This window comes from Recurvomyces mirabilis (genome assembly GCF_035927965.1).
Source record: "Recurvomyces mirabilis strain CCFEE 5264 chromosome Unknown scaffold_10, whole genome shotgun sequence".
NCBI lineage: Eukaryota > Fungi > Ascomycota > Dothideomycetes > Mycosphaerellales > Teratosphaeriaceae > Recurvomyces > Recurvomyces mirabilis.
In genome coordinates this window covers 560,028-573,289 of record NW_027041944.1, presented here as the reverse complement: position 1 = coordinate 573,289, position 13,262 = coordinate 560,028, and the positions used below count along the sequence as shown (strand labels likewise).

The following is a 13,262-nucleotide window of genomic DNA, read 5'->3' as shown; positions in this document are numbered from 1 at the left end:
CTCCCATAACAGATGAACGGTATGAAGAAGATCGCGCCGAGCGCAAATCCTCCTCCGGCAAGAAACACAAGGATAATAAAGAAAAGGATAAGTCCCGCCGAGGAGAAAAGGACGAGTTCTCCGATGATGGACTAGAGGACTGGGAGAGGGCGGAGCCGAGGGCGCCTAGGATGCTAGAAGCTGGGCCGGGGCCGGGGAGTTCTGTCGGCGGCGCGAGTGCGATTGGTGGGGGAGCTAGTGCGACGGGGAGTGGGGAGGCGGATTTTATTCGGGAGAATCAGAGAAGGAGGGAGAGGGATAGAGATGGGGAGGCGGTGTCGGGGGGTTATAATATGAGTGGAGGGTTGGGGAGGCGGGAGGAAGGGGGGTATTAGAACTAGTGGGCAGGTGGGGTTTGTAGTTGCAGTGGGCATGTGCACGTGCGTTTCATAGCGACTGAGTCAGCGAAGGGGCTGCCACGGCAGCTACTCGTCTTGCACTCAGGAGAGAGAAAGATGGTTTTCATGTCATATTCACTCCGTCTATGCCTCTACAGAGACCGTTCACATCTTCTGCCCGCTTCTTCTCCTTGACCTTACGCACCCAATCGATCCCCTCGCTCCCATCGAATCCCACGCCCTCGCACCTTCCACTTCCATCGAATTCAGCCCCGAGCATCTCGTTGACAACCCACTCAGCTGTCTGGGTATGTAGACTCGGCTCTCTCAACCCCCCATCACCTTCACCTTCACCCTCACCAGTCCCAGCTGGAAGAACAGCCTTATATCCCGGGTGGACTCTCGACCTCCCATTCGCAAGCGCCTGGAAGATAACCAACTGATCCCGCAGATGCTCGTCTACGTACGCACCACTCCTCCATTGCTGATGAAGTTCTGTCAGGACACGCTGGGCCATGTTCTCCGCTACTTCGTCGTGCGGGCGTGTTTTGGAATTGACGGGGATTCTCTTGTCGTAGAGCCAGTCGCTGGCTAGGATGGAGTCTGTTGGTGATGTGGGGGGGGAGGTGGGATCTAATGAAGCAGTTGTGGTCGTTAGGGTTGGAACGGTGAGGACGGCTATTAGGTATAATCTCTTTTCGTGGCCACTATCTGTACACCGGATCGCGATGGGGAGGGGTTCGTCGTCGTCATTAATGGCGGAGTCTGATTTCGTAACGAATAACTCGCGGGCTCGGGGTACGAAGACTTGCTTCAGGTGAGCATGGCAGGATATGGGTGCGACGAAAGTGGCCGTCATCTGCCTAGGCCTGCGTAGTGGTCCCTGAGTCTTGAAAGGTAGATCCGGAGGCGCCAGGGTGAAAGCTTCCAACACCACATTCTTTCTAGTGGGTATCTCGATCGTGAGACTCCCAACACTACTCCCACCCTGACTCCACCCCCTCTTATGCAACACAGTCTTCATCTCCGGAAGTCCAATCGCCTTTAGCATCGGCAGTAGAACTTGCGAAAGATACTCATATGATGGCGAACCCGAGACATTCGTGCCGCCGGAGAGTGTCAGATGGACTGGTAGTCTTGCGTCTCCAGGAAGTTTCGTGAACAGGATAAAAGGTAGGATGGCCTGTAAAGCCAACCCCGTACTCCCCGCCGTTCCGATCTCGAGACGTGCCTCCCATACTTTCTCCCCATCCCCATCAGGCAGAGTCTTCTTCGTAAACACCGCCGGCACCCCATCACCACCCACTACTCCCTTCCCTCTACCCCTACCCTGTCCCGGCTCGAATAGGAGGTCAGTACTCCCCTTCTCCCCTCCCTCAACATGAGCATCACAGGCTTCAGCGAGCCATTTCACGGAAGCGAGATGTTGGGCTTTGAGGCCGCCGCCTCCGGACCGGTTGCCACGGATATGGTGGATTTTGAGCGGGGTGGAGGTCAGGGCTGAGAGGCAGATGGCTGTGCGGAGGAGTTGGCCGCCGCCTTCTAGGGTGCGGCCGTCTAAGGTGAGGTGTCTTAATCTTGGCATGATTGAGGGGGTCCGGTGGTTGTTGGGGAGTGGTAGTTTGTTTTGGGGACTGATTGGAGGGGGGCTTGCGAGATCTTAGGAAGAACGACCAATGTTTCGACTCCGGGGGTTGGTGAGTCATCTGCTGTGCCCTCGCCAGTAGCGGTGTCTGTATCCACTTGTGGGCTGATGGCAGCTATTTTCAGCCTGCGCAGTTTCGAACGTCATGTCCTGTTTCCAAGAGGCAAAGGGAGGGTGAGACAGCAGTCGATGAGCTCGATAGTGCTACTTGTTGTCTACAGCGCATGTCGACCTTAGGAAAGCTCCATGTCGTCTCATCAGGCAGTCATCGTGTCAGTCTGTCGTCAAGCTACTCGGTTGACTCCACCGACCCGTTGACCCTACTGACGGTACAATCTGGGTGGGACAAGGATGAGGTACTGGATAGAGTAGAGTGTTTGCGGGAGGGAGGGAGGGAGAGGGAGGGTGCTCAGAGATATGGCCGATCTATTATACTTTAGACTTTTTCGACTCGTTAATCGTTTCGTCCCTGTAGTATATGCCGGGTTACATCATCCATCCATACCATTGTAAGACGGAAGCATGTCGTCGTACGCTGCTGCCCGATGCACATACCATCCACGCCACGCAACGCACCTGCCATGCAAGTTTCACAATCATCCATTTGATTTGGACATTATTATTGCGTCACGCTGCATGGCACGAGGCAATGCAATGCAATGCGGGATGTCCCACCAAACAGCGCATTGCTGGCTGCATCCACACTTGACCTTTGCCCGTCCAGCCTTCCCTCAGTGAATTCTGGTCATGTCATATCTATTTACCCACGGCTAGCTGGCACATGCCGAAATGTTGTGAAACGGCCTTGATTCTGCTTTCCGAGTGTGATTGATGTTGTGTGACTTGACTTCTTTGTCCACTTTGCATTGCATTGCGTTGCTGAGCGATTGAGCGTGGGAGATAGCAGGCCGTTGTTTCAGCAGTGAGGCTGGGTGGAGCAAGTCTCACCTGACCTGATCTTGGATTGGGGGAAAGATAGAACATTCACACACCACCTGGACTGATTGCCCATCTTTCAACCCCAAATAAAGTGGACAGTGGACCCTCAACCATGTCCAGGCGCGATTACCCAACAGCTGATCGCTATGAAGAGCGTGAGAGTGACTTCTACAGGAGGCCAGCACGGGAGCGAAACTATGACGAGCTGGACATAGACATCACTCGCGAACGCTACCCCGAGTCCAGAGCACCAGGTCGACGAGCCGAGGCTGCAGTCAAGGAACGAGAGTCGGTGGTCAGTGATCGTCGGACTGAGCGAGGTCCTCGGCAGCCTGATTTCTTACGGGAAGACTATGGAAAGTCACAGGCTGGACCTTTGGTGATTAGGCGGGAAGAGGTGAGGGAGGAGGATACATTCAGCCGAGCACCCACAAGGCGAAGAAGTCAGGAGACAGTGAGGTCACGTGCTCCACCTGAGAGGGTGGAGAAGGAGGAGATCATCATTCGAGAGCAGCGTGACAGAGCTCCACCATATCCACGAGGTGAGCGGGACTTCACCGAGCGGGAGGATATCGTCATTCGTGAGCGTGATAGGGAGAGAGCGAGATCACGGCCACCGGCACGTGAGAGGTCGGACGAGGAGATTGACATCAAGATCAAGCGGCGAGAGGAGTCTAGAGGCCCACCAGCGAGGAGTGAGGCGCCGTCGAGGAGTGAGCTGCGAGAGCGGGATGTGGAGGAAGTCCGCTTCAGACGAGGTGGTGGCGATAGGCCTGGTCCGCCACCCCAGCGCGAGGAGTTTCAAGAAGAAATCAGGATCAACGAGACACGATCGCCACCTCCTCGTAATGCTGTGCGTGGGAGAGAGTACGAGCGGGATGAGCTCGACATCGATATCAACATCCGAGAAGAACGCAGTGCGCCACCGCCACGACGCCAGGAAGAGCGCGGCCACCTTGTAGCGCGGGATCGTGAGGAGTGGATTGTTCGACGGCGCCGCGAACCCTCGCCACCACCACCTCCACGAGATTACGAAAAGGAAGAGATCATCATTCGCCGGAAAGAGAGATCCCCATCTCCGGAACCCCCACCCCGCGAACCAACCCCCGAACCCGCTCCGCCGCCGCCCCCAGAGCCGATCTATCGTCCTCCCATCATCCAAGAAGTCATCACGCACCACCGCCACATCGACCACGGCGTAGAGCGAGCCCGATCGCCAACCCCACCCCCAGCTCCCGCGCCACCAAGCCCACCCCGAGAAGAGAATCTCGAGATCGAAATCAAACGATCTGGAACACGAAACGGGAAGGCGTTTGAAGAAGATATCATCTTCGAACGCGACATTACCGAAGGGGGGCCAAGAGGAGGCCGCGAGCGAGAAAGGAGTCGAGATGTTTCCCGCCGCCGATCCCTTAGCATGGGTACGCGGCACGGATACGAGCAGGACGACCTTCGCGTGACGAGACGAGGTGGTGCTGGGGCGGGGTACGAGGACGATGTGGCTGCTGAAGCGGAATACTATAATCGAAAAGTGCGCGATCGTGGGTGGCCGGGTGAAGCATACAACGGCGCTACGAAGGACTGGGGACTCGTGGACGTCCCACCGGGAACGGAGCGCGTGCGCATGGATGGCGTAGGCGGTGGCGCGCAGGAAATAACCTGGGACCGGTACAAAGGGGAACGGCGGGGCAAATTCCTCACCGGTGATCGCGCGTACGAAACCGAATGGGAGCGGGAACGCGAACGTGAGAGGAACGGCGGGGGGTACGAGCAAGCTCGTCTTCCTGCCCCTGCTGCGCCTGCACCGAGACCGGTGAAGGAGGAGAAAGAGGAGATTAAGATCACGCGGGAGCGGATCGTGGAGGAGACTAGGAAGGGGCGGACGCGGGATAAGATGTGGACGGAGATTACGAAGGATTTGGTGATTAAGGAGGCGGTGGAGGAGATGGGGTGGGAGTTTGATGAGACGGAGGAGTTTTTTTATGTCATGGAGTATTTGCGTTATGTACGTCCCTCCTTTCCCCCGCCCCCGCCCTTTCCGTACACCCCCCACACCCTATCCCTACTCCGATCCCTAATCCCCCATATCCTCCTTCGACGAACGTACTCGATGCTAATGTCTGATTGTGTAAACAGGAAGACGTCCTCCGCCTCGTCGAAGTGACAGAGGATATCCGCCGCGAACGTCGGGATCGAATTCGAGAGATTCAATGGGAGAGGGAGGAGATGGAACGGGTGAGGCAGCAGCCTAAGATGATTATGCCGCCGCCTATGCCGGGGATTCCTCCTCCTCCGCCTATGAGTATGAGGGGGGCGGGTGGGCGGTATGATGAGAAGGTTTATGAGCGGGATTATGTTTATGAGAGGGATGGGAGGCGGTATCGGTAGGTGGGTAGGTTTGATAGATGGATGGGTTTGGGAGTTGAGGCTGAGGTTGGGGGTGGGCGTTGGGACGGTGGAGTTTGGGGGTGGCGGGGAGGTGGAGGTGGAGTTCTGCAGCCGTCAGGTTCGTGCAAGGCGGGATGCGCCAAGTGGATGGGGTTATGTGTTGGTCGGGTTTAGCAGCTAGGCATGGAGATGGACCCAGGTGTGGTGGTGGTGATGACGAAGGTACGATTGTTATGACTATACATCCCTGCCCCTATGAATATTTGCATTCGCATTAGCCGGAATGAAGTTGCTTGCACACGCTTTCCCTCTCTCTCTCTTTCTCTCTCTCGTGTCCCAGTTCCTGTGTAGACGGTTCTGCCGAGTGTCTTTTCGTCCTGCAAGTCCGTTTCTACTACATGTCGTGGGAGTGCACTATACAATCTCTTCTTTTTCCGACGCAGCCGAGCAAAATCTACAGACATCTACCACCGCAAGGTCGACAGCCGCTGTTTCCAATTCCCCCAGAGCACCGAGATTTGCAAGAGAGACATCAATAAGCGGCCAAAAAGCTATCTCTACCCAGAAAGGCAGGAGGGCTGCGACATCATCACTACTTCTCCACCTCCTCCTCCTCCTCCTCCCTCTTCAACCCCTCCAAAAACCCCTTCACCTCCTCAATCACCCGCTCAGCCCGCTCCTGCTGAACCCAATGTCCCGCCCCCTCCACGATCCTCGCTCCCCTAAAACACCCTTTCATCACCAAACTCTCATCCTCATACCCCTCAAAAGCCCCCGGCTGCTGGAAATTCCCCCAGTCTTGCTTCCCACTAATAAACACACAGGGGACTTCTATCCGCCGGCCAGCATAGAGGAACATGTCCTTCGCTGATTGCGGGGTAGAGGAAGTTTGGGCCCGGTACCAGTTCAGTGCGCCCTGGAATCCCGTGCGGGTCCATTCGCGGACGTAGATCCTGAGGTCAGCAGCGGGAAGCCAGGCCTCGGTTTTCGTGGCGTCTTCGCCCACCATATTTGCCGCGACGGTCTCGGGCATACTGTGTTCTTTTTTCATAATGTAATATTCCGGCATCTCGGCCAGATCTTGCGCGGTCCAGGATTTCAAGGGGTGGGTGTTGTTATTACCCTTCCAATCGGCGGATTTGAGGTGGAAGTACCCCCGTAGATAGGCCTCGAGGCCTTGGGACGGATTATCCCAGTCTGAGGCGGCGGGGGGGGAGGAGTTGTACCATTTGTAGTGTTTCCTCGGAGGATCTAATTTGGCCAGTTCGCCCTGGATATCGAGTTTCTTCTTTGGTTGTTCGGCTCCAAAAGGTGGCGCGGGGGGCGCGTGGTGAGGATGGCTCATTTGAATTGTCGATTTGAAAATATCCGGTCGTATGAGCGCGGCCATGGCGCTGCTGACGGCCCCGAAATCGTGCCCGATGATGCAGTATACGGATTTGTAACCTAGAGCGTAAACGAGGCAGACGAGGTCCCGGACGAGATTGGTCATGGTGTACTGAGTCAAATCCACATCCTCATAGCTGCTGTTCTCCCAGCCGGTGGTGCGACCGTAGCCGCGTTGGTCCATGACGATGCAGTAGTAGCCTTGGGCTGCGATGGCGGGCATGATTTTGCGCCAGGAGAAGGCGAGTTCCGGGTAGCCGTGGCAGAAGAGGATGAGGGGTGCGCCGGGGTGGCCGGCTTTGATGATGTGGTATTTCAGGCCGCAGGAGGGGGTGCAGTCGATGTAGTCGTCTTCGAGGCCCGGGGGGAGGGGAAGGGGGGTGAATTCGTTGTTGCTCAGGTGGGTCATTTTGGGGTGGTGATGAAGATGGAATTTAAAGAAATACTATGATACTCATACCTGGCCGAGTACATCTAGCTCGACATGACCTTGATAGCTTATAACTCCCTCCGTCCCGATGTCGCTGGGAATAAGGAAGACTTGACTGGTTATAGCTGTATCGCTTCCCGTCACTCTGGGACATCCAACGGAAGCCCATGATATGGTGCTTTCAGCGTGGCTCACACACCCTGGATATGTATTGGAGAGTTCCTTTGTTTTAGAGATGGCTGCCGCCACGATCCGTCCACGTTGGCCAAGATGTTTCGGCTACCGGCTGCTGCCGCACTACCGACGCCTGGTTGCAGATCATGACAGATGAATGGTGGGATCCCGAGCAGGCAATATCGAAGGTGGGTGTGGAGGCGATGATGACAGACTTGCGTTATCTTCTTCATCTTCATCTTCTTCATCAATACTGGCTACCGTACCATCTACCACAATTGGGGATTAGGTGTGGCGCGAATGGCGAGAGGTCGACATGTCACATGTCACAGCTCGCGCCTCATACCGAGCCAAACCTTATCCCGCTCTCCTGTGCAATGATGCATTGATGGCAGAGCGCACTCACTGCACGAGCCACAGTAGAAGCAGTACTGACTTACTGACTTTCCTCCGAGGAGAGGCTATCCCGTCCTATCCTGTCCTATCCTATCCAGCCAAGTAGAGTATCTTCCCTTCCCGTACTCATCCAACGTGGTGTCTTATTGATCATTATTTACTTCATTTCATTATTTACCAACTCGTTATTGTGACTGATATTTCATTACTTGGCTAAGTCGCGTACAACGACAGCGGGAGGATGCTTGCAAGTGGCGCACAGATCTGCAGTGCAGTACGGCAAGGGTGAGGCCATTGCGCGTGGAATATCACCATTCTTTCTCCCATCATGCCTCTCTTTTCGCGACGACGAGCTGCCTCACAGCCGGTAAGCATCCCCTCCTCCACCTTTCCCACGTCCACTAGCTATCTGCCCACCCGCTTGATATTCAACATGTACACCATGTACCTCGCTTGCGGTAAAAGTCCCGCTAGTTCTGACCCCCCATGATGCAGCCGGTCGATCGCTCCACCCACACAGCAGCCCAAGCAGCAGCAGCAGGAGCCCTCTTCAACACCCAACAACATAATCGAACACCATCATTATCCTCCGCCGCAGCAGCCGCGGCCCTACGCTCCCTCACGACCACGCCGGAGCCAGTCGGCAGCATCCAGACCAAGCGCATGCAAAGGCGCGGAAGCCAAGCCTCAGTCACAAGCGGCAGTGCCAACCTAGGCGGTGCCACGAAACCAACACGTGGAGGCAGTACGACAAGGGGTGCATTGCAGCGGAATCACAGCAGCGGGTCTATGACCGAGCGCACCTTCCGCTCTCCATCACCAGGCAGCATAAACGGAGGAGGAGGTGTGAACGGCGCTGTTATTCCCACTCCGGACGCCCCGCCTGTCCCTGCGCTTCCGCGAACCATCCCGAACGGGTCGGTCAGGAGATCGGCGAGTGTTGAGCCGCCGCAGCGTGTGCTGTCGCCTACACCGAGGGGTGGGAGAGGCGCGAGTGTGGATCGGGCAGGTCTGACTACGCCGAGGTCATCACTACGGAATAAGAGATTATCTGGGGTAGGTGAATGGGGTGAGGAGGAAGGAGACAGTAGTCCGAACTCGGTCAATTTCTCACGGCCGCGGTCCACGCAGCCGGGTAGTCCTGGACAGCAAGAGTCTGATGAGATGAAGAGGTATACGCATGGTACAGGGTCGTGGTTTGCCCAGCCTACATCCACTGCTGGAGCTGCGAGACCATTGAATGGCGTGCCGAAGAGGGTACAGTCACCCACTCCATCGAATCAGGGCGGGCCTAATGAGGTGTCATACGATACTGCGGATTCAATCATGGTCTACGACCCGAATACGCGGACTTTTGTCTCAACACCACGGCCGAAGCCTAAGCAGCCTGCGCAGCCTACGGTCGGTAGGAATGCAGCACCTGGCTCCAAGTCATCGTTACCGCCTGGGACATGGGATCCTGACACCCGCTCCATCGTGCCCTGGCGTCCTGAGTCAGCGCGAACGACGTCCAGCGATGGCGAAGCCAAAAGGAAACAACGGCCTGCAGTAGCACCCATCGAGACTGCCTTGCAGCCTCCACCACGAAACCCGGCGCGTCTGTCACCAACGAGCTCCAGTCCAGCCAGTCCTCCTACTTCGCCTAGAGCAATGGGCTATTTGCAAAAGCAGCCATCCATTGTCCGCGAAGATCCAGAAGCCGAGGAGCAAGCAGCCTTGACCAATCCACCAGCCAAACAACGCCCATTCTCCAGTTCAATTGGACCTGCTAAAGCATATGTGACGAAGACACCACAACATCAGCGAGCTTCAAGTCTAGACGTACCACGGCAGGGCGGTGCCGGAGCGGGTCGCGGGCGCAATGGATCCATGAGTCCAAGCCGATCAGCGCATTTCTCCGCCACCCCCGTGACGAGTGGCACGATCCACAACCCACCACCACGATCGAGCTCACCTGTGAAATCCGCTATGAAGCACTCCCCTGCATCGAGCATACGGACCGCAAGTCCCATGGCCAATTTCTCGCCTGCTGGGTTCAAGGCTCCGCCAAGCGATGTCTCTGATATCACGTCCGAGGCATCAGAGGACGGAATGGGCCTGCGGAAAGCAAAGAAAAAGGTGCGAGTCAGCTTTGACGAGGAAACTCACGCGATCGATGCTGCTGGAGCTGTTGCATCGCCTAAGGCTATCACTTCCCATGAAAGTATTGACAGTCGAGGACTTTCGCCCAGCGAGGATCAGGATAGCGAGCTCATGAAGCCTCGGCCAGCTCTACCATCTTTCGGCAGCGTGCGAAGGAACAGAGCCATGAGCCCGGAAATGCCTGAGAAGGTCACTGAAGTACCGCCTGAGCGCGAAGGTATCAGCAGCGATCATGCTATTGGTGGTATCATCAGCTCGGCGCAGAAGATCACGGGTAATATGGCTGATCCTTTGCCACCGGATGTGACCAGCAAGGATCCTTCTGGCGCGATTAGTGACGAGAGCGAGGACGACTCGGCTTTCCGTCCGGACTCGACGAGTACGCCTTCGAGACTATTACCTGCTGGTACGCAACCTGTACAGGCGCGACGAGTATCCGTGGACGAGCTAGAGCCGAAAGCTAGGGATTTCGCTCCTCAGCTCGCCGCGCCACAGCAGGCAGATGAGGTTGTCCCGTCTATCAAATTGCAGCCGCCTACTCCTGGCGATGAAGCTGGCAAGCAGCTGGGTGTCGAAGCAGAGCAATCTGTAGATCGCGTCATGGGCGAGCAGAAGTCGGCCGCTCCTGAGCCGGAGATTCAACCGAGGAGAAGTCTGGAGAGATTCGTTGTGCCTGGTGGTTGGGCGGAGGAGCACAGCGATAGTAAGACTGTTGCTGCTGCTGGGTCTGGCCCTGCTACGGTGACGGCTGCGCAGCCGAAGGTTCAGATCAGTGAGCCCGTCGCCAGTAGGCCGCTCGATCCTTCACCGATACTGGATCCTGTGGATGAGGAAAGCGATGATAGTGCCGCTTTCTCCGACGCGGAAGAGGATCTCTCTTATCTGGACGATGGTGGGTTCGCTAGTTTGGACGCTATAGTGGCATCACCTGTGTCGCCTACGCGAGCGGAATTTGAGAAGAAGAAGAATGCAGAGTTGCCGGAAATTCCGACGACTACGCGAAATGCAGAGCCGTCTCAGTCTGCTGAGGAGGGCGGAGATGGTTGGAGTGCGGCTACGGCTTACTGGAGCAAGCTTAGTAGACAGCAGAGAGATCAGATCGAGCGGGAGCATTTTAGTGACGATGATGAGCCGCGGGCTGCGCCTGTGGGGGCGAAGACGAAGAAGAAGACTGCGCTTAAGGCTACTCCGGCGCCAGCACCAGTACCGAGTGGACATACCAGGGAGGAATCTGGTGGTCAGTCGCAATCCTTTTCAAAGACCATGCGTGGTAGCGCTAGTCCGACGCCATCTGGTGGCGAAGGCGAGGTACATATGCGGAGGTCAATGCGGGGGAATACTGCTGGGGGTGGGACTATGCAGACGACCATGCGCGGTAACAATGCTGGCACAGGCACCATGCAGACGACAATGCGCTCGGGACCACCTCAACAACGACCACAATCCGCATACGTGCCCGCTCAAAAGCAAGATCCTCCCGCGCGACCGATGTCCGCTAGTGGGCCACAAGCCTCTTCACGCCTAGGTGCCAATGGCTTGCCTCTTTCCGCCGCACAACAGCAGTCGAAGCCGAATAGAGTCAGAGTTGACAGCGATGGGAGTGTTCGGGGTCCGGCGAGCCAGGAGTCCTCGTTCCCGAGGATGCAGGGTAGACAGGCGCCGAAATCATCAACATCACAGGCTACGCCAGGTGCTTATACTGCTAAGCTACAACAAAAGGTAACGAATGATTCGGACTCGGAGAGTAGTTTCAAGAAGAAGAAACGGGTGTCACAGACCGCGGGTGACTCGAGTGGTCGCTATAGTATGAAGCGTAGTATGCGTGCCGGGTCTGTGGGCGCGGCATCCATGGACTCGAGACCCACTAGTCCGACACCAGCTCCTGCCAGCAAGAGAGGTGGCGGGGCATTTAGTATCCGCTCCCTGTCACCTAACGGCGGAGGCGTGTTTGGAAAGGGAAAAGGCGAGAAGTTGAGGTCTAGCCTCCGGAGTGGAAGCGTGGATGCTTCTGCTTCCAGTTCGGGGGGCAGGATGTCGACGCTCAGGGGTAGTGGGCCCGCTCCTACCATGAGGAACAGTGCTCCGGCGCCTACGATGCGCTCTAAACCCGCTCCGACGATGCGCTCTGCTCCTAAAACGTCGGTGCCTGCGCCCGCGGCATCGAAGTCGAGGTTTCGGTCCCGTTTCGTGGACTCGGATGACGAGGATGAGCCGAGTGGTGGTGGTAGGGGCATGTTTCGATCTAGGTTTGCGGACTCGGATGATGATGATGATCGCGGGCCGGCTTCTCCTGCTCTGAGGCCTGTGAGGGGAATTCCAAGGAGGGCGGGGCAGGATGATGGCGACTCGACCGATTTGGAGGATGAGGATGATTTTGATGGGAAGGGGAAGGTGGGAAGAGGGAGGGGGAGTAAGGGGGGATTTGTGACGAGTCAGGCGGATGTGGAGAAGGCTATGGAGGCTGCGAGGAGGAAGTTGGGGATTGCTGAGCCCGGGAAGCAAGAGCAGCAGCAGCAGCAGGTACAGCGTCCTGCTGCTGCTACGGTCAATGAGGGTGGTGCGTTGGGTGCAGGGAGTATGAGGAAGACTGAATCTGCTGCAGCCAACGACAAGGCCGAAGCATCGCGGAAGGTTACCCGACCGCCTCTTGAGCCTGCTACGCCGGAGAAGAAGAAACGCAGTTTCATGGGCAGTATTCTGCGCCGGAACCGGAGCTCGCAGGCTAGTATCCCGCAAGTGCTACCGGGGAGTCCTGTGCCGCCTTCACCTGCTGTGCCAGCGCAGTATAAGGCTTCGCCTCTAGCATCAACTTCACCACCACAGCAGCAGCAGCAGCAGAGCCCTAACGCAGTAGCAGAGACCTCCGCACCAGGTACCCCTTCCTCCGTCCGCGGCGGGAAACTCGTCCGACGCAGTTCCGGCCAGCCAGTGATGACTCGTGGTGAGAGTTACATGAGTAACATAACCACCGCCACCGCTCCAGTCATGCCTTCGACTTTACACCATAAAGACAGCGATAACTGGCCCCTCGCTCCTCCCATCCCACCTATCCCTACCGATCTCAACAACCGGGACACCACGCGCCCTTCGACGTCAGACGGCGTGACGGGCGGCAAATCCCCTAATCCAGATGCGGTACGCCTGGCCAGGACAATGCGGCCGGATGCCGGGCAGCGACGTCTTTCTTCTGCTACGGCTGCTACGGGGGTTGGGTCCGTGGGTCGGAGCGTGGGGTTTGCGGCGGGGAGTAAGGAGGATGATGGCGGGGCTGGTGGTGGGGAGGGGAGTTATTTGAGGGACGGGTTGGATGGGACGTATAGTAAGCGGACGGGGAAGAAGAAGAAGTTTGGGATGTTGAGGAAGGCTTTTGGGTTGTATGATTAGG

The 13,262-nt window shown here is 56.8% G+C and overlaps 4 protein-coding genes across 4 annotated transcripts; 2 read left to right on the top strand and 2 right to left on the bottom strand.

Annotated features, from left to right (window-relative positions):
• Window positions 1–501: 501 nt before the first annotated feature.
• Window positions 502–1,962, bottom strand: LTS14_004597 (uncharacterized protein; the record flags this gene model as incomplete). The annotated part of the gene is made up of 1 exon (XM_064837298.1): window positions 502–1,962. The coding sequence occupies one exon, from the start codon at window positions 1,960–1,962 to the stop codon at window positions 502–504; it is 1,461 nt and encodes a 486-aa protein (XP_064695257.1).
• A 1,111-nt stretch (window positions 1,963–3,073) lies between these two features.
• Window positions 3,074–5,349, top strand: LTS14_004596 (uncharacterized protein; the record flags this gene model as incomplete). The annotated part of the gene is made up of 2 exons (XM_064837297.1): window positions 3,074–4,966; window positions 5,098–5,349. 2 exons carry the CDS (start codon window positions 3,074–3,076, stop codon window positions 5,347–5,349), a joined length of 2,145 nt encoding a protein of 714 aa, XP_064695256.1.
• A 592-nt stretch (window positions 5,350–5,941) lies between these two features.
• On the bottom strand, window positions 5,942–7,144 carry LTS14_004595 (uncharacterized protein; the record flags this gene model as incomplete). The annotated part of the gene is made up of 1 exon (XM_064837296.1): window positions 5,942–7,144. The coding sequence occupies one exon, from the start codon at window positions 7,142–7,144 to the stop codon at window positions 5,942–5,944; it is 1,203 nt and encodes a 400-aa protein (XP_064695255.1).
• A 919-nt stretch (window positions 7,145–8,063) lies between these two features.
• On the top strand, window positions 8,064–13,261 carry LTS14_004594 (uncharacterized protein; the record flags this gene model as incomplete). Its single annotated transcript, XM_064837295.1, has 2 exons — window positions 8,064–8,102; window positions 8,231–13,261. 2 exons carry the CDS (start codon window positions 8,064–8,066, stop codon window positions 13,259–13,261), a joined length of 5,070 nt encoding a protein of 1,689 aa, XP_064695254.1.
• Window position 13,262: the final 1 nt, after the last annotated feature.